Raw genomic sequence first — 20,565 nt, forward strand, 5'->3', positions numbered from 1 at the left:
CTGGGCAAAATTTCTTTGCATTTGTATTCAAGTGAGAGTAGATATTTCCAAATATGTTTACGCTAATTCCCATCATCATAACTGAATTTTTTTTGGTTATTTAGTTGAGAAATGGAGAGTTTAAACTAGTTCATAAGAACAATGAAACGTTCTATGCTTAGTTTTTGAGAATTGTTTTATGCTCTGAATTTCTTTGATTTTTTTTTAGAAATTTCTAATTTCACCGGCATACTATGAATTGAATCAATGATTAAATTCTTAGGCTGAAGTGATTAAACTACTATCTCCGTTACCATCTCCCCAAAACTTGCCGAATATTAGTATGTTTTGAAATATTTTGAATGTTTATACGATCGAAATGAACAGGTTTTGCGTGTTTTGATCGATAGATTACTACTTTTTCAAACGATTAATCTCTCAATTGCGACGGGGCCAGGGAAGAGTTTCGATCACCGGTAAATTATTATCGAAGACTGACAAAAAATGTAACTGATGCAGCGCGATTTAAGAGCTCGATTTGACGTTGCCGTGATCTTTTTCAGCATTCACGAGCGTTTTAATCCGTGCAATTAATTCATTTGTCTTCTTGATCATTCCGTGCTATTTATGAGCAAACTGGCGGCTATTTTCCGTTCTCTTGTTTTCTATTTTCATCCTTTCCCAAAACGGATGGATAGGAAGGTTTTCGCTTGTTTTCTCTTCCAAGCGGCAGTCAAAACCTGAGGTAGGGAAAATGATAGCTGCGGGTGGCTTTTCGACTTGTTTTCATGATTAAATTCATTTCTGGTGACTCCATTCGCCTGGAGATTTCGCGATTACCTTGTTCATTTTTCTCTCGTTTGACCATTGAAGGAAATTTCAATTTCAGTTTTTTCGTCGATTACATTAATGTTTCCTCCGGAGGACGAATTTACGAGAAGATGTGACGAAAAACCAGTTTAGTAGAACCGATTGTTCTTTATTTTTACTTTTTAATGGTGCTTTCAACGTCCGATTCTTTGAATACCTTAATTTCTTCCGGCTGATTGTTGTTCTGAACGACGAATCTGTCTCAATGTATGGCGAATAGTCGTAATACGAAACTCGTAGGTGTCGTTGAATCTTCTTAGAGTGGAAACGGATCGAGAGACATGTATGGCCTTCACGACAATGAGAAGGCTTCGGGAGGTGAGATTCCAGCAAGTTTAATGATTACTCTTTTTGCAAGTTTTCAATTTGATAAATCATTAGTATGAACAAAAGCTTAACAATATTTTATTTTATTGACAGAATCATTTCTAGCTTTTATCATCTTTATTATCCACTTCTTTTGAAGTACATTCTTGACCTTAGGGAATAACTTGGTATTTGTTTCTTTGCCGGTTATTGATTTTATGTTTGTTGATTCAGCGCAAATGAAATTAAGAGATCTGATTCAGAAAAGCGATAATCGCCATTGTGCTGACTGCGGCGCTCCTGATCCCAAATGGGCGTGAGTTCTTCAATCAATATCTTCCTCAGCGTCGATGATTATCATTTGTGATATTTATTTCTTTCTTCTCCACCTTCTCTGTGATATTATCTACCTTAATTATTTATCACTTTGCTTATGCTAGTCCGGTTGATATGTTCATTCTGACGAATCATTGACTTTTGCGCCAGGTCAGCGAATATTGGTGTATTTATTTGTTTAAAATGTTGCGGCATCCACAGGAGCCTTGGCTCGCATATTTCAAAGGTAATTGGTTTATTGATTCTTATGCTGCTGGAGCATTTGCAAACGAATTATTCATCATCATCATTATCATCATTATCCCCATATTTTGTCGTTCTGATGAGGTACTTGACGAATAAAGATATGATGATGAGAGGATGAGCAGGTGATGATGTGATCATGCCAATTCCTTCATCGCCATCCCCAAGTTTTGTCATCCTCATCTGTAACAAGATGAATGACACGAGGAATGACTAGACGATGATCAGTTGATGATGATGCATTAGTTATCGTCATCCCCTAATATTGTCATCCTCGTCTGGTACAAGACGAATGACGAGGTGATGGCTAGATGATGACAAATTCGTCATCATCTTCCCCAAAATTTGTTATCCACTTCTGGGACTAGATGAATGACATGACAAATGACAAGACATTGATCAGAAGGTGTCAGACTGATGATGAATTCATCATTATCATGGTTATGCCAAACTTTACCGTCCTGGTTCAAGACGAATGACATGGCAAAGGACGAGACGAATGCTGTGATGATGAGGTGATGATGATGATGATGGCGGCAATGAGTTTGTCATTGTCATCGTCGTCCCCAAATTTTGTCATCCTCATCTGGTTCAAGACGAATGACATCATGAATAGCAACATGGTGACAAGATGACGATGAAATTATCATCTGATGATTATGACTTTTACAAGGATCATGACAAAATTGTCATCATTCTATCTATATTTGTAAAAATTAACTTATAATTACTTGTCTTCTGGTTGTTGCCCAGGTTCTATCTGTGACACTGGATGAATGGACTGAGGAGGAAGTGGAGGCAATGCTAGAAGTTGGGGGAAATTCCTTCGCTAATGCGATTTACGAGGCCTTCATTCCTGAAGGACTATCCAAGCCCGGGCCGGGGTCATCTTACGAGGAAAGGGTCCAATTCATCCGGTTCATACCCTTACAACTTGTTAATTTTGCTGGGCAAACCTTACTAGATGCATATTTAATGATCATATCCTTCCACTGATAGGTCCAAGTATGAATTTCAAGAGTTCTTGAAGCCCAGTCTCCGCTTTGTCTCTTCCTCTCCAAAGGAATCTTTCCAATTTTCTGATTCCGGAAAGAATCTCTACGATGGCTTAGATTCGGATACTGTGAAGTCAACGGTAAAAACTCCCCTTTTTAGAAACTATCTTCGCCGGTGGTGTTATTTCGGATTACTAATAATTAAATCTCTTTTCATGAGATAATTTACTGACTTATGATGTTTTGAGTTAGTTGACGTCAAAGTTTTTCCAACATCTTTTCTTGATTGTTTTTAAAAAATTATTGTTGAATTTATCTCGCTTCTAACAGCAGGCAGGGATGGTTGAGTTCATTGGAGTGCTGAAAGTGAAGGTCACGCGTGGGACGAATTTAGCAGTCAGAGACATTCGCACGAGCGACCCGTACGTTGTTCTGACTCTTGGCCAGCAAGTTAGTGCCATCCAGCCACATTTCCCCTTTTTATTTTAAAATTTACGTCATAATTATAAGTTTTTGGCGTTAATTTTTCTTGGCTTCGAGCAGAGCGTGAAGACTAGCGTGATGAAGAGCAATTTGAATCCCGTTTGGGACGAGGAGCTTCAGCTGTCAGTTCCTCAGGACTTTGGAGTCCTTAGACTGGTGAGTTTTATTGTTATGTCAGAATTAGCTTATGCATTTAATGCATTGTTTAGACAATTTCACCATCCGTATATCATTTTTTAGTTCATGTCATAAACGATATGTTGCGGACACATAATATGGCAACTATCTTGCACTTTAACTAATTGTTTTATAATCTGTCAATATGATTATCTGCGTTGGTAAACTGGCGAAGAGATGGAAAACAAAATAACTTAATGTTCTGTTATTTTTAATATTTTTAGTATTGTCTCACATATTTATTGAGATAGAAAAATGAAGAAATTCTTTCTATCTATATCCTTTTTTCCTTCTGAACATATGAGATTTCTAAATTTATAATATTGTGTCACATATTTCTATGGATAAAAAAAGAATTTTATATTAGCGTACATCTGTTCCTTGTTAGTTTTTAATTTAACATAATCAAATTTTTGTCGCAAATCTGTAATTTCGTTTGATCATTTACAAATTCTTAATTTTATAATACTATCTCACATACTTCTTTGGATAAAAGGGTAAATTTATATTAATGTATATCCGTTCCCCGTTGGAGTTTAATATAACGCAATCAAACTTTTGTAGCAATTGTTAAATTTTATTATGATCCTCAAAGTTTTATAATTATTGCCTCAAAAATTTTCGATGAATAAAAGGAAGTAATTCACATCTGCGTATATCCCGTTTTCTAATGTAAGGCATCCGATCTTCCATTGCAAGTATATAATTTTACTCTTATCTTTTAAATTTTATTGATTTATAATATTGCCTCATTTTAGAAAAATGAAGGAATTCATATGTTACAATTACCATTTTTAAAAAAATATAACGTGATCAATCTTTTGTTGCAAGTGTTAATTTTTATTCGGATCAAATAAAATCGATTTATTTATATTATTTTTTATCATATTTACGGTTCTATCCTTTTTTTACTATTCTTTAATAAAACACAATGGATATTTTGTAGCAAGTGTTCGACTATGATACTTTTTCGGCGGATGACATAATGGGGGAGGCAGAGGTTGATCTGCAACCTCTGATAACATCAACAATGGCGTTTGGGGATCCGAGTTCGCTGGCCGACATGCGAATCGGGAAATGGTTAAAGTCAGAAGATAATGCTCTGGTTCAGGACAGCAACATCAATATCATGGATGGTTCGGTGAGACAAGATGTCTCTCTCAAGCTCCAGAACGTGGAGTCTGGAGAGATAGATTTGGAGATGGAGTGGATACCGCTGGATCAGTAGCCACTCAGCTGTTGAGACGTGTATCCATCATCATCATCATCGTCCTCGTCATGCCACATGTATTATTCGTTGATATTGGCGGCTCCTGCTTTTGATTGAGATTTGTGTTCGTCATGTTGTCTGTGCTCAACTTCTTTATTCTTCGTGCTCTCATATTTATTATTGTTTTTCAGTCTTCTTCCTCTTTGTCATCTTCACCATCCTCAATGTGATCATCTTCTTCTTCCTAGGCATCATCATCCTTATCGTTATCATTGATACATGATCACCATCTTCTTGTTCTTTATTGTCTCTGATATCTTCATCATCATCGTTGACTTCATAGTTCGTATCATCATCGTCTTCTTCCTCTTTTTCTTCTAATTTGTACATCATCATAATCACTCTCATCATTGGCACCATATTTCCCGTCAAAATCTTCATTGCCATCATCATCATCAACTTCTTTGTCATCGTCAACTTCGACAAACATCACTTCATCGTCATAATCAAATTTATCATTATCATCATCTAGGGTTTGCCATTTTGGACCGGGACCGGTCAGACAGGTCTTTTCTTCCTATTTTCCTATTCTTCTCTTCTTGTTTTCTTTTTCCTTGTTTTTTTTGTTGTGCTTGTTTTCATCTTCTTCTTTTATTCTTCTCTTCTTATTTTCATCTTCCTTTCTTCTTCTTATTCTTCTTGTTCTTCTCTTTTTCTTTTCTTCTTCTTTTATTCTTCTCTTCTTATTTTCATCTTCCTTTCTTCTTCTTCTTCTTCTTCTTCTTCTTTTTTTTTTTTTTTCTTCTTTTTTTCTTCTCTTCTTCTTTTCTTCTTCCTTTCTTCTTCTTCTTATTCTTCTTGTTCTTCTCTTTTTCTTTTCTTCTTCTTTTATTCTTCTCTTCTTATTTTCATCTTCCTTTCTTCTTCTTCTTATTCTTCTTGTTCTTCTCTTTTTCTTTTCTTCTTCTTTTATTCTTCTCTTCTTATTTTCATCTTCCTTTCTTCTTCTTCTTATTCTTCTTGTTCTTCTCTTTTTCTTTTATTCTTCTCTTCTTATTTTCGTCTTCCTTTCTTCTTCTTCTTGTTCTTCTTGTTCTCTTTTTCATTTCTTCTTCATTTGTCCTTTTCTTATTCTTATTTTCAGTTTCCTCCTTTTTTTTCTCTTTTTATTCTCATATTCTTCTTTTCATCTTCCTTCTTTCATTCTTCATTTTAGTTTTATCTTCTTTTCTTTTTCCATGCCATTTTTTTACTTTTCTTCTACTTTGATTCTGATTAGTCAACATGACTGGACAAACTTAAGATAAGGTTTAGGTCCTTTCAAAAAACCAGGACAGTCAAGTCCTATCAACTGCATCATCATCTTCATCATCATCATCATCATCATCATCATTGTTGCAATCATCATCATCATCATCATTGTTGCAGTCATCATCATCATCATCATTGTTGCAGTCCTCATCTTCATCAGCATGATCAACATCACCACCACCACCATCATCATCATACTACTCTTCTTCCCCTTCTTCAAATCAAATCATCTTCTACTTCTCCATCTCCCTCATCATCATCTTTTATCCTCCTCAAACTGTAGCATCTCCATTTTCATCATTATTGGCATTATCATCATCTTCATATTATTAATTTAAAGCGGCAGCCTCTCCATCATTATCAACATTATTGGCATTATCATCATCTTCGTATTATTAATTTAAAGCGGCAGCCTCTCCATCATTAGCATCATTATTGGCAACATCTTGCCATTAACATCATGATGATGACATTTATTACTAATTTACAATCATCATCCTCGTCTTATAATCTTCTCCCAGTATACTTAGTTTCCTGCGCAGCGGAGATAAGAGAGCGAGAGAAATCCTCGATCGTATATAAAGCCTCGAAGATCGAAGAAATCCTTCATCTTCTTCTTCTTCTTCCCTCCATCGCCGGGAGATTTGAAAATTTCCGCGGGCGAAAGCGTTCTTCATCTCGCTTTTTCGAATTCAAATCTTCACAGGAAGCGTCTGAAGCAAGATCGACGCGCGGCGGAGCTCCAGAAGAAGCCATGGAAGGCCACGTACGCCCTACTCTCCATTCCTCGCTCCGCCGACCATCGCTAATGCCTTCTTCAAGCCACGGCCTTCAAGCCGAGCTTCCGCTTTGCCTGCACGCGTCGCCGCGACGCTTTTCGTGAGCCGGAATCGCCGGAAGAGGTATAAAATGGCCGCCGCGCGAGGATGGAGCTTGTCGAAGGCGATGGATGGATTGAGGAAGATCTCGCCGCGTCTCTGGCCGTCGATTTGCTGTTCTTGTTGCCGGACGGTGTGTGATCTGGCGTTGCTGGTTTTGAATCGGTGGAGTGGTTGTGTTGCCAGGGGAATCTCGTCGTTGATCGGTTTGGGCATCGCGGCGCTGTTTGTTGTCCTGTGGAGCTTCTTCCTGCGTCTGAGTTCCATGTCTTGCTTGATTTGCGCGCTTCTGGTCCTGGTTCGTTCTTGCACATTATGATTGAATTTTTTTTCCTTGTGTTTATGTATTTGTATTCCTCGTTTTCTGCTGTTATTCCTTTTGATTTGTGATCGATTTTTTGGAAATCTGTCCGCTTTTTTCTCAATTGCGCGAAGGTGTAGTTGTTCCAGTGGACGGAAGCGTACTGCAATCCTTTCTAATTCTTCCGCTATTTTCTGGAAATAGAATGTAGCTGTATTTTTCGGATCAATTCTTTTCGATATCTACAACTGTCATTTTTGAAAAACGGCAGATGCATACGCTGAATCATTATCATTTAACGAGCCTAAAATTGTCCAATAATAAGCACAGCTCTCTTGAATAATTGTCGTTTGACAAATCATGTTGCACGGCCAAAGTTCTCCCCAGCTGCCTTTGATTTCAGAAATTATAGGTGATATATAATGTCAAGAAGACACACATTGTCCTTTTCAGATTCCTTTAAAAAATTATGAATACTCACCTTCTGTTTGTTTATGATAATAAATAACATTTTGTTTTTCCGCATAGCACAGGAATTTATTGACCTTAATTTAAAGATTTTTCTCAAATTCTTGTTCCAGGCGGCTGCCTGTGCTACGATGTGGCATCTTGGGCACACCTCTGGCCTACTCATTATCGGCTTTCTAGGGGTTTTGACCCATTGGTTTTATGGAAACCTCTATGTAATCGCAGGATTACTCATAGTTGCAGGTACTTCTCTGCCCAAAATGTTTCTAGTCCCTATTTGTAATCGTCCCTATGTGATTTTTCTATTTTTTCCAGGGTTTATGTTCTGCCAGCGCAATGCTCGGATATTGATCCTTATCTCATCTGCGTATTCTGTTTATTCTGTTTACCTTCACAGTGGATGGATTGGGGTCACTATGCTGGTCAACTTATCCTTTCTATCTAACGATATGTTGACCATGTTTCTGCAAGAATGCGATCACGCCCGTGAAAGTGGTCAAACCGAAGAGCCCAGCGTGACCGTGCCCGCTGCAGAACACGTTCCTCAAGAAGATGAAGTTGAGTCTCCTGAAACTGAACAAGGAGAGGATGAATCAACCAATCCCCCAGAGGAATCGGAAGAGAAAACCATGAGCATTGGAAAACATTCACCGGTGAATGAAACTATAAAGTCTGATTCAAGTTCTTTATACGAGATGAGGAGGATCATGCAGAGTTCTAGCCACTACGAAGCTCTGGGTTTTCCCAGATATAAGAGTATAGATGCTCTCGTTCTAAAAAGGGAGTACAGAAAAAAGGTGGGTGCTATTTCTTTAAGTGTGATTCAAGTTCTTTAAATGACCTGCCGGGCGTTGAATTTATCTGGCGTTTGTTGAAATTATCCAATTTATCAGGCCGTGCTTGTTCATCCTGATAAAAATATCGGAAATCCTATGGCTAGTGATTCTTTCAAGAGGTTGCAGAGTGCATATGAGGTTAGTCGGGCGTTTTCTCTAGAAATTACATAAAAATGAAATATTCAGACTGGGAATATGCTTAATTATCTTTGCATGAGTTGAATAATTTATAGCTGAGCTGAGGTCGTTATTTCCAGGTCCTCTCTGACGTCACCAAGCGGAGAGCCTACGATGAGAAGCTGAAGAAGGACGAATTGAGCATTGTGCCGCATAAGAATCATGGATTCTCTCACCAGGCATCGATTTTCATCAGATGGCACATTATTCTGAACTACTGAAATAGTTAACGTCTGCCATTGGGCTGGGTTAAATAGTTTACTGACCTGTGACCTGCTCCAATTTGAATCTTGCATGTCAGTTGGTCATCATTGTCATCCGTGGGTGGCTTTGGCGAAGACATTGACACTGACAAAATCAGCATTGATGGTTGGATGATAACAATGATGTGATGATTGACATTGCAATCGTCACCGTCCTCGTTGATACCAAGGGTTGGCAGACGATCACTAATTTGTCATCCTCATCGTCATCAACAGTTCTCTGACATTTCCATTGTCATCCATGTTTGGGCTTGAACGACTGATGATGAAATGAAGATTTGTCGATAACCGATGGATGGCAATATTGTGTACTCAAGTCTGTGTATAGGCCCATGGATGGATGACAGACCATCATCTGTTCCGTCCCTTATCACCATTCCATACCATGTTGTTCCATTCTGTCGTTGATTTGCACTAAGTTTACAACTGTCCCCCATCTGTTTGGTCCACCTTGTCGGATCGAAAAGGAACAAAACTGCAAGCTCTGTGACGGATAACTGACCAAAATGCCGTTCCGTCCATCCTCAAGCCTTAGTCTGTTCTTTTAGATTGCCCATTGTTTGAAGCTTTGAATTATTTTTCTGACAATGGTTACATTTCATCCATGTGGCAGGCTGGGATCAACAATGCATTTGATAAATCACGGCATATAAAGTGCATTTTATGCGGGAGAATCCATGTATGGACCTGCACGAACAGGAGCACGAGCAGGGCTAGATGGTGCCAGGTCAGCCTACATCCCTACTTTTTTCTCTCTAGAGACAAGAGCTGTTGAACTATTAAGACAGAATCTTCTGTTTTCAGGATTGTTGTCAGTATCACCCAGCAAGAGAAGGTGAAGGTTGGGTTGAGAAGGGGCCCTCACGGCTCCCATCAGGAACTGGAAAGGTAACTCTACTGATTTCCTTAGAAGATATTAACTACTCTGGAATATAATTCTCAAGAAATTATGAATTTGATTGATGGCCAGTTAACTATTTGTGTAGTTTGAGCACTTAATATCGATAAACAGTGGAATAAATGATATTAAATGAGTTTCATGAGGAGGCAGGATTATGCACTAAATTATGTGGTTATTTCATTTGATTTATTTTTTGCCTCAGGTGGAGACTCCACGGGCATATGTCTGCGCGGAGAACAAGATTTTTGAGGCCACTGAGTGGGCTGCTTGCCAGGTTTGGTTCTCATGCCCTATTTTGAATGAAATCAAAACCTCGGGGGAAAAATATATTATATTTATATATATCTCTCTCTCCCCCCTCTCTCTCCTTTTCGCTTATTCTGAGTTTTGGGATTCATATGAAAATAAGCTCATACCCCTTCATTTGTCCTATGTCTATTTATTCTCTCTCTCTCCATCTCTCTTTCTCTCTCCTGTTCTAGGATTGTGTCCCTCAACCAAAGCTTGAATCTCTCTGTCTTAGTTCTCTTTTTTCAATATTCTGGGCATGGGTATCCAAAACGAAATATGATGTCTTAGCCTTCGTTTTATCTATGTAGGCCACTCTTCTGATTGTCACTAGACCCGAAAATATTCTATTGGTCATACATATGATTGTTAATTTACAAAAATACCCATATATAGTCTATTTGGTCTATGTTTCTATCTTCCAGGATTGTGTCCCAGCCAAAATATATATTCCCTCTCAGCAAAAATCATTATTAAAGACTGTTGACCGTTAGCTAAAACTGTTTTCTGTCCCCCATTTTTTGCCTCCTGAAGATGCAGGGAGTTCCCTGCAAAGTCAACTCCCATCAGCCGACCTTCCGAGCAAAGATTGTGACCTCTGAACCGAGAACACCGAGATCCGACGAATCCCATGCCTCACCTCGTCGATCAGATCATCAGAATCGAGTGGCAATGACAGCATTGGTGATGACGGCGACAACGCCGGAGGTGGAGAAGAAAGGAGATCAATACCGGGCGAAGCAGGGATTGTCATCTGGAAAGCTCTCAGATAATCACCACCTCAGGAAGACATGGACTCCTTTCAAGGTCCCCAGAAATGGCCTCATCAGACAACTCCGCCGCTATTCCCTGGGTTAGTTATTACTCTACAGTCCCCCCCCCCTTTCTCTTCTCTCTCTATCTAAATATCTCTCTACTTTGTTTTTCCTCTCACCTCCCCCCCTCTCTCTTATCTAGATATTTCTCTACTTTCTTTCTCTTCTCTCTCTATCTGATTATCTCTCTACTTTGTTTCTCCTCTCTCCTCCCCCTTTCTCTCTATCTAATTATCTCTCTACTTTGTTTCTCCTCCCTCCTCCCCCCGTCTCTCTTATCTAGATATTTATCTACTTTCTTTCTCTTCTCTCTATCTGATTATCTCTCTACTTTGTTTCTCCTCTCTCCTCCCCCTTCTTCTCATATCTATATATTTCTCTACTTTCTTTTTCTTCTCTGTCTATCTACTTCTCTCTCTACTATGTTTGTCCTCTCTCCTCCCCCGTCTCTCTTATCTAGATATTTCTCTACTTTCTTTCTCTTCTCTCTCTATCTAATTATCTCTCTACTTTGTTTCTCCTCTCTCCTCCCCTCTTTTATCTAGATATTTCTCTACTTTCTTTCACTTCTCTCTCTATCTAATTATCTCTCTTTTTTGTTTCTCCTCTCTCCTCCCCCCTTCTCTCTTATCTAGATTATTTTCTACTTTCTGTCTCTTCTCTCTCTATCTAAATATCTCTCTACTTTGTTTCTCCTCTCTCCCCACCTCTCTTATCTAGATATTTCTTTACTTTCTTTCTCTTCTCTCTTCTCTCCTCTCTCATCCCATTCAAAATATTTATATGCCCACTGATTTCTCTCCCTTATCTTCTCTCTCTATCCAGTTATGTCTCTTTTTATGCCCACTGATTTCTCTCTCCCTTCTCTTCTCTCTCTATCCAGTTATGTCTCTTTTTATCTAATTATCTCTCTACTTTGTTTCCATTTCTCCCTTCTCTTCAGATCCTAAATCTCTTTCTTATATCCATCAAATTAATCTATCTACCTTTTTTTCTTCTCTCTTTACCCATGTGTTGCATGCTTCAGATTTTTCTTCTCAACCCTTCCTAACTTCTTTTCTTCTTGCACTCTTGTTTCTCTAAATATCTTTTTCCCCCTCTCTCTCTTCTATCTCTATCAAATTATCTATCTTCTCTTTCTCTCACAAACTCCTCCCCACGTGTTATTTTTCGTAAAACTCTATGGTTGGAACTGCGACGGCTGTAAATATGATGTAACTTCTGGGAATCAAGGATGAGCCCACCTTAAATTGGGGTTACTGTGAGCTCAAAATTTTCCTAAAAGTGGTTTTAGAAGACCCTGGTAGAAGTAACTGAATTTGAGAGGTGATTATGATGGCAAATTACATGTTATAGATATTAACATGCCTTGCTAAATCTCCTTGAAGCTTTGCAGACAAGAAGACCTTCATTCAATTAGACATTAAATGACAAGACATGCTAGGAATATGACCTGAAATTTACATTCATGAAAATTTGTGATGACAAGGGGAACTAGATTCTAGAATAGATGAAAGAAAGGGAAGATTATGTGTGTTTAGATAGAAATGAGGAGAAGAGAGAGGGAGATGGAAGAGAAGTATTGGAGTAAAACTAGGGATGCAGCTTGAATAAGTCCATGATGGGCCAGGTTGGCCTACTCTAACAATTTGGTTTTGCATTAGAATGTATAATATGTGGTGTTTGATGCAGGTGTGTGTATTGAGAAGAAACAATGCTTCTGCCCATAAGAAGATAATGGGTGCTCTTGTAGAATAATCAAGATGAGAGTATTAAATTCATCCTTAATCACTCATATCATTTAATCACATTGTCCAAAGTAAGAATTGGTGAAGTGGATACAAGAGCTGAATTGATGGAGGGGACATGAGAGTCTGACATAGACTGTTTTTTACTCATATCATCAATCATTCACGGCATTGTTGAGATGATGTTGCTCTTGACAGAGTTGATCAAAACGATCAACAAATAAACCCAACAGCTTGTAAAGTATGTCAAGATGATCAAAATGTGAAACAGAATATAGTCAGTGTGATGTTGTGGATTTCTATGTTTTCCTTCATAAAGAGAGGTCCTAAACAAGATTGATGTGTTCCATCTCAAATCTGGGGAAACCAAAGAAGGTGCTGAATTACCTTTTTTCTACATAAATCATGAGTATATTATTAGTAAGAAAAATACAGTTTTCTAGTCCTGGACTATTTCTATTTAGGTCTTTGGAATCCGCTTATCTGGAAGCTCAAACTTACCTCGTCAAGTGCCTAAGCCACTGATACGATGCATGTAAAGTACACATCCATGTTAGAACTGTCATCAGTATATGGGTTAGACATTTAAATATTTCATGTTGTCACTCATCTGTGCTGTTTATGCATAAACATATAGTTTCCTATTTTTTTAGAATTATTTTGAGATGATTCATTAGAAAATATTATGCTTGAATTGGAGAAAAATTGTTTTGGAATTTCCCAAGTCATTTTTTATTGATTTATCATTTTCTAGTTTATTTGACAATATTCCAGATTGAAGTATACTTCTTATGTCAGAAAATAAATTTTAAGGGAGAATTAATTTTATTTCAAGAACTATTGGGCAATCAAGTAAGAAAAGCGAATCATTTAGTGGGTAAATGGGTCACAGAATTGGGCCAATGAATCATCAGAGGAGGCTGTCAAGCCAGGCACCATGCCTTGTGACTGAAGACTTGGAGAGGGGAGGGGTTGGTGGGTATTCTCCTATTTCTTATGGTAGGAATGTTCAATGAGTAGATAAACCTACTTTCAATTGGATAACCCTAGTTATTTTGGCTCATGCAAAGAGGACCACAAAAACCCACATTTACAAGGACAAGAGAAATCCTTGCCTTACAGTTCTTACTAGATAATCAAATGCACATCCTTCTTTTCGTTCTTTATGATAGACTCTGAGTCAGAGTGCGATTTTGGATTAGTGTGATCTTAGTTAGAGTGAGATATCAAGGCTTGAATCAAAGGATTCGCTGTAACAAGCAACTAATGTAGATTTGAGAAAAATGCATACCCAGAATTTTGCAGAACCCAGGTTATTTTCCAATATCTAACTTGTTCACGATAAAATTTGAACCTTAGGGGATTATTGCATATTTTCTGCCTTTTTTATTTACATTTTCTGACAAATGGGCTATGAAAGACCATCAATCGCCCATTTTAGTTCATTTTGAATTCAATATACACAACCTCAAATACATCAGTACAATATGTGTGTGTGTGCGTGTGAGGGAGGATTCGCCCACCCCAATTACAGAATTCCTTTATATTGTGCATTGAACTAACTGTAATTCAATATTCTACCCACTGGCATATAACATTTATTTCTTTCTGCTGATAATAATAACTTATTATGCACATTTATACAATAAATCTAAGTTTTCAAGTAATAAGTTTAATTTAAATCCAACGACAATGCATGAAACCAAGTTTAATCCATCATTTTGTGCCATTGCTGAGGATATGCAGCCCACAAATGTGTTTTGGGTCGATTATTTTTTCTTTGAAATTCATATTTCCCAAAATCTTTTTTACCCACCGATAAATTTTGTCCCATTCCAAAATGTACATTTTTTACTCTGACCAGACTTTGTAGGAAAATGAGAGCTTTTAAACCAGTGATTATGAAAATTTTGATATATTTTGGAAGCAATTTATAAGGAATATATGGAAATAATATTAAGGTTAACCCATAAGGATATAATACAATCTTTTAAGAAATATCCTTAAGAAAGATCTTGTTTCCGTCAAGCCATGGTAGATACAGGTGTTCTAATGTATCTTTAAGAACCAATTTCTTTTCAATCATATTTTATCAATTTTATAATATTATATTGGGATTAAAATTATATACTATGTTTGGGTATGTACATTATACTAATAACTCTGTGAGGAAGCACATTAAATTATTACTATTGTAATTTTTACCCTGATTTTTTTTCCAATTAAACTAAATTGTATTAAATTTTAATTTATCATTATTTAAACTTGCAGCTTATATGTTAAAAATATTGTGAGCAAATTTCTGGAGCTTATGATTTGGAGAATAAACTTAAATTTGATTCAAAATCTTCCTTAGTCTTAATTGTCATCTCACGTTATTTTAATAAGATTTATTTTCATTGAATATGTTCTTCTTTAGAATAGGTATACTCCCATAACTCCATAATTTTTTAAAGTGATCTCTAAGATATTTTATGATTTTTTACCCATTAGAATTTAGATATTGTAATAAAATTATAATGGGATATTCTTTTTATACAAACTATTAAAAAATAAAGGAACTTAATAGACTAGGAATAAATATGCATCTATCTACCTATATTTATATATATTTATAATATATCTACTATCAACTAATTATATCTTAAATTGTGTATAGGGCTTCTTACTAAATAAAAAATATTATACAATATCATCCCTCATTATGTGCCATCTTTTATCACCTATCATCATTAGCTATCATCTTTTATATTCATATTCTAAAATTTAAATAATATCAAGAATATAAAATTATAGTTATAATATCTAGAGATAAATTAATTTTCAAATTGATCTTCTATTTATTTCATCGTAAAAAAGGCACTCTTGTTTTCCTCATTTCTTTATGATAACCACACAGAATAAAATAACTTTATGAAAAAATTCAATAAAATGCATCTTCATCATTTGGTCAATTAATGATTTTATCTTTATTGTATCTTAGAATATATGAAAGGTGTAAGTATAATTACCAACTTGAAGTCACAAAGAAATATAAATATTTCTTTATTATTCAAAGCGGGAGATTAAGTAACACTAAAATATAAAAGGTATTTTTTAGTTGTCATGGATATGTAGTATAGTGACACAATATGTAAATATACATTTGTAATTCTATTTTCAACAAAAAAAATCCTAATCATGGATAACAATCTATTTTAAAGACGAATGATATGAGATCCATAGGCCATCCAGTTTTGGACCATTACCACTACCGAACCATTTTATTTGTAGTCATAAATCAAGATCAACTTAGTTGACAAAAGGTTTATCTCCATGTTGATATCCAATGGATAGAATTAAATAATCCATATCCTATTTAGCGTTTAATGGATAACCGATAATCACAAATAACATGATATTTCAGACAGTATTTCATGTGTTCACAAGTGATTAAGAGGAATTGATTTGTTGATCTTGAAAGTACTTATGAAACAGGTTTTCAGAATTTATCTAGATATTACATTTGAATCTTAGTTTGTTTGATCATTCATACATCATTGAGAGCGGTGATTGACCTTTGATCAATCACGGGGAGCGGTATATCGTTTCTTCCACTAATCTGAACATGTGACGAAGATCAAGAAGGCAAGGAGGTGACGTTGGTGGCACCAAGGATGTGACGGTGACGAGGGAAGTGGAAGTACGAGGAAGAGTTCGTGATAGTCTACCCGAAGGCGGTTCGGGGTTGAAGCTCGTGCACCAAAGAACGTGACGTGCCATCGGAAGACTCCTCTGCAGAAGCAACTCTATAGTCGGATTTAACTGGTTAAATCCGCCCGTCGGGTCCGCCACTAAGGCTAATGGGCTCCGCCCATTTAGGCCTTATTGGGCCCTTCTTAAATGAACTAAAATGTCAGAAATTTATTTAGAAGTCAATTTTGCACTATTTAAAATACTTTTAATTGTTTAAAAAATTCAGAAAAATATTTATAATATTTTTAAAGTATTTAAAAATATTTCTAAGGCTTCTGAAAATAATTTCAACATACATTAAATATGAAATGACCTTTTAAAATACTTTAAAGTATTAAAATAACATTTTAATACTTTAAAACTATTTTCAGAAATTTTAAAAAACATTTTTCATTCTCCCAAGTACTTTATGATTATTCTAGTTTATTTTATAGTTTTAACACATTTAAAAAACATAATCTTAAAATATTTTAAGCTCTAATTATAAATTAGTTTCTTAATTATAAATTCATGATATTAATGTAATTTTGTGTACATTAAAACACAAAAACCTCAACAAGAACAACCATCTCTACTGGCTCTAACTCCCACTCCTAGCAGCCACCTCTCATTTTATACCTTTGGTCTCCACCCCTTCAGTTGACCAATTCACTTCCCTGCCAACAGATCCGGAATCAGTCCAGGGACGTAGACGGGATGGTTTTTTCGTCCACGTCCCGGACGGTCCGGAACTATACCCGTTATATCCGAACTGACCCGACAGGCCTGATAGACCCGGTTTGCCCGCCAAGCACTATCCGGAACTCTGCAATAAAGCGGGAAGACGGTTGAAGAGGAAGTGAAGGCGGGAAAACCGGAGGAAGTTGAAGGGCGAGTGTTTGTCGTCACGGGCTCTCTAGCGAACTCCGCCGACACCGCCGATTGCACGAGCCGCGCGGCTGCTCGGCGAGTTCTCGTGACAGTAATTCTCTCTGGAAATCTGTTCAACATGAATCTAACGTTTGTTTTGTTTTTTTTTGTTTTTTTTGCTTTTTTTTTTGTTTTTTCGTTCGAATTGAACTGATCTAGGTCGTGACGACATGAGATTTACGTTTTCTCATCCGCTAGTATGGAATTTGTTTCGTTGTCTGCTATTTTATCCAGTTTATACACTATCTGCCACTTGAATTTGTTTCGCTCCGTGCTTTTCGTTTTCTTGAGTTTGGTATAATGTGTGGAATGCGAAGATTTTTCTTATTAGAGTTTCCGTGTCATTCTTGAGAATAGAACTGTCTTTTGCGCTCATTTATAGCGTGCGTGTGTTCGGTAAAATGTGATGATAGTGTAATTTTCTGAGACGTATGTGTCCATTTGGGCTAGGCATTCTTGTACTTGATTGATTATTACCTGGTTGGTGTCTGCGCTGTTGGATTCCGTTCGCATAGTCCTAGATTTTCTATGTTTTCCATCTACTTTTTGGCGCTTCTGGCATCAATTTGGATCCGTCGTCTTGCGAAATGAAATTTGATTGAGCCTTTTGAAGGATGTTGAACTTAAGTAAATTGTCAAAGTAGAATTTGCGGTGGTTGAAGATATTTGACACGTCGTTACTGCCTTTTCTTGACAGATATCTATCTGCTGCAGTGGAATTTGTTCCTGAAATGGTTGATGAACAAAAATCACTAGATCTCAACATGGATGAAAACCTCATCATTCAGGATATGGATGCTTGCTGGGATGAAATCTATAGCCGGTTGATAATCTCCGGTATGGTGAGTGATGCTATTGTGAAAGGCATGGTAAATGCCATATCTGAAGATTCTATGGAGCTCATCTCCTCCAAAGATGAAGAGATTAATGAATTGAAGAAGAGGTTGAAAGTTTATGAGTCTGGTAAAATAACAGATGGCAAACTAGAGTTAAAGACGAATTTGGATTCTGGTTTTACATCAAGTGGTATGCATAAAAGAGCAGATGCGCATCTCCGGACCCTGAAGACTGGAGTTGAATCGATTAGAAGCTTGAACTTCCATGGAGAAGAGCTCCACACATTAAAGAAAATGGATGAGGCAATTTACGCTTTGACTGAACTTCTTTCAAGTTTCGGTAATGATACAAATGAAAATACTGATTCTCTCGAGGATACAAGGATTGAACAGCAATTGCAGTGGGAATTTGAGAGAGAGCTTACGGTGATAATCCTTCAAGCATTCCAGAGAGATCTTCTCGAGGAACAAGAAGCAAGTCTACTAAATCAGATCAGCATTTCCGATCTTCAGAATGAGCACAGATTAGAAAAGATCTTAGGGCTTTTGGGGTCCATACAAGAGCTGGAATCCATTTTAAAATCTATCTGCACTGCTGAACCAGACTGTGCTACTGCGGAAACTAAGAGTGGTACTTTTGAAATTTCCAGGTCTCCTTCAACATTACAGACGAATGAAGAGGATCTTGTGGGTTACTATAGATCCGAAGTTAATAGCATCAAAAGGCAGTTAGAATCATCGCTCCATGGGAAGACTGATGACCTTTTTAGGCTGAAGAGAGAGGTCCTCAAAGACATGGGATCTTTCCGGTGGAAGAGAGATGATGACTTCAAAGCCATGAGGGGAAATTTTCCGGATATCATACTCAAACTGGAGAAGATTCATATGGACAGTGGAGATCTCATTCATCACAGAAGAAGTACCACACAGCAGTTGGAGGCGAAGAACTTAGAGAAGCTGAAGAAAGAAATTTTATCGTTTCAAAGTTCATTAGAAGCGAATATCAAGTCTTTCTTAGAAGTAGAATCCCGATTGTGTGAGCAGAAGGGACGTCTTGATAAAGCCCTCGATGAGTTCAAATTTGTGGCTAGCAAAGTTAATGGAGAACGTAACTTAATGTCCTTGAAGGCGAGATTAGAAGAAGCAAGAAATCAAATTAAAGAAAGAGATGAAAAGCTTAGTGAGTTCAACCAAAGACTTTGTTCCTTGTCGAATGACTTGAACGAGGTTAAGAAAGAGAATCAAGATCTTCGGTTGATCGCTCAACACAGAGAGAATGAGATCATCTCTGCCGCAGAAAAATCAGATGAGCAACGGAGGCAGATGGATTCAATCGTAAGTTGTGTTCATCAATTATCAAAGTCTTTCGCAGAATTCCAGATGAAAGCGTCAGAAAAAATTGAGATATCTGATTTGAGGTACTTATTTTAAGATCTTTTTACACGTCTTCATGCATCGTTTCTTCAATTCTCAGGCAATCTGTCTTTAATAGTGATACTTCATAATTCACAGCTACTTAAAGTGAAACTAAAAGACCAAGATACCCCTAGAGGGTTGAAATGACAGAAATAGCCTAACAGTGGTTAAAAATCATATCGATTGATTAAGAATCATAAACTTATTGATGTAATCTAATTCATCTTCGATTATGTTTCAGGTTAAAGATTTTGCATCATGGAATGAATGACCAGAGAAAGATGTACGATGCGGTTAAAATAAGTGAATCTTGGTACAGAAAGAATTTTGAGCTCAGATTATCAGATCTCCAGAAGGCTGAAGCTGAGGTCAGCATTTTTCCCAAATTTTAATTTTTTTCATATTTTTAAGTTGTTTTTCTGAAGCAGTTAACATCTCATTTTACCATTTTCTCTCAGGTTGATATTCTGGGCGATGAAGTGGACGCTCTTCTGGTCATTCTCGAGAAGATCTACAAGACCCTTGACTACTACTCGCCTGTTCTCCTCCATTACCCAGGGGTAACTTTAATAATCTCATTTCATGTTCCAAAGTAAATTGTATTTTTCAATAACTTATTTATTGGGATATAATAGGCATATTTTTCAATACATTCACCTTTTTTTCTAAAGTAACCCTGAAAAGGATTCTTACGCAGGTTGTGGAGTCTCTGAAATTGGTAAGGTGGAAATTGAAAGGAAATCCGATGGACCGACATTTTCAACGATCTCTGCTAGAAGTTTCGTCGCCACCTGATTCAGGTAAAATGAAGTACTGAAATTCCTTGGTAATACTAAACTCTATTGAAACCAAATAAAATTCTAACTTAGGTTCAGGTAGATGATATTGGCGTTATAAACCTTTAAGATAAAAAAAATCACAGAAGGTCAAGCGGTATTGCAAGTGAAGGAATTAAAGGCTGTTATATGTGTTCTATTGTGGCATGTGAATATACCAATGAAGATTAAAACTAGTAATTGGTGTTAATATTCGTTGTGGGGAATATTAAAGTTTTTTGGGTGGGCCTATGTCCGACGGAATATAA

At 36.9% G+C, this 20,565-nt stretch overlaps 3 protein-coding genes across 11 annotated transcripts; all 3 read left to right on the forward strand.

Moving 5' to 3' along the window:
* Positions 1–260: 260 nt before the first annotated feature.
* LOC144701005 (ADP-ribosylation factor GTPase-activating protein AGD12-like) lies at positions 261–4,796 on the forward strand. 9 transcript variants are annotated; one of them, XM_078572645.1, is made up of 10 exons: positions 466–724; positions 869–936; positions 1,070–1,167; positions 1,390–1,471; positions 1,642–1,717; positions 2,488–2,651; positions 2,734–2,869; positions 3,060–3,179; positions 3,273–3,368; positions 4,336–4,796. In XM_078572645.1, the coding sequence occupies exons 3-10, from the start codon at positions 1,131–1,133 to the stop codon at positions 4,615–4,617; spliced, it is 993 nt and encodes a 330-aa protein (XP_078428771.1). In that variant the 5' UTR covers positions 466–724; positions 869–936; positions 1,070–1,130; the 3' UTR covers positions 4,618–4,796. The 9 variants fall into 9 exon arrangements, with proteins under 9 accessions (XP_078428770.1, XP_078428771.1, XP_078428767.1 ...); XM_078572644.1 differs by lacking the exons at positions 466–724; positions 869–936 and adding an exon at positions 261–455; XM_078572641.1 differs by having other exon boundaries at positions 869–1,167.
* Positions 4,797–6,432: 1,636 nt separating this feature from the next.
* LOC144701007 (uncharacterized) lies at positions 6,433–12,121 on the forward strand. Its single transcript, XM_078572649.1, has 9 exons — positions 6,433–7,086; positions 7,671–7,800; positions 7,873–8,354; positions 8,451–8,531; positions 8,651–8,749; positions 9,447–9,560; positions 9,638–9,721; positions 9,937–10,008; positions 10,557–12,121. Exons 1-9 carry the CDS (start codon positions 6,820–6,822, stop codon positions 10,878–10,880), a joined length of 1,653 nt encoding a protein of 550 aa, XP_078428775.1. The 5' UTR covers positions 6,433–6,819; the 3' UTR covers positions 10,881–12,121.
* Positions 12,122–17,172: 5,051 nt separating this feature from the next.
* On the forward strand, positions 17,173–20,565 carry LOC144701008 (uncharacterized). The gene is made up of 5 exons (XM_078572650.1): positions 17,173–17,281; positions 17,927–19,483; positions 19,723–19,849; positions 19,940–20,041; positions 20,179–20,565. Exons 2-5 carry the CDS (start codon positions 17,961–17,963, stop codon positions 20,296–20,298), a joined length of 1,872 nt encoding a protein of 623 aa, XP_078428776.1. The 5' UTR covers positions 17,173–17,281; positions 17,927–17,960; the 3' UTR covers positions 20,299–20,565.

This window comes from Wolffia australiana, chromosome 3, assembly GCF_029677425.1.
Source record: "Wolffia australiana isolate 7733 chromosome 3, ASM2967742v1".
Classification (NCBI taxonomy): domain Eukaryota; kingdom Viridiplantae; phylum Streptophyta; class Magnoliopsida; order Alismatales; family Araceae; genus Wolffia; species Wolffia australiana.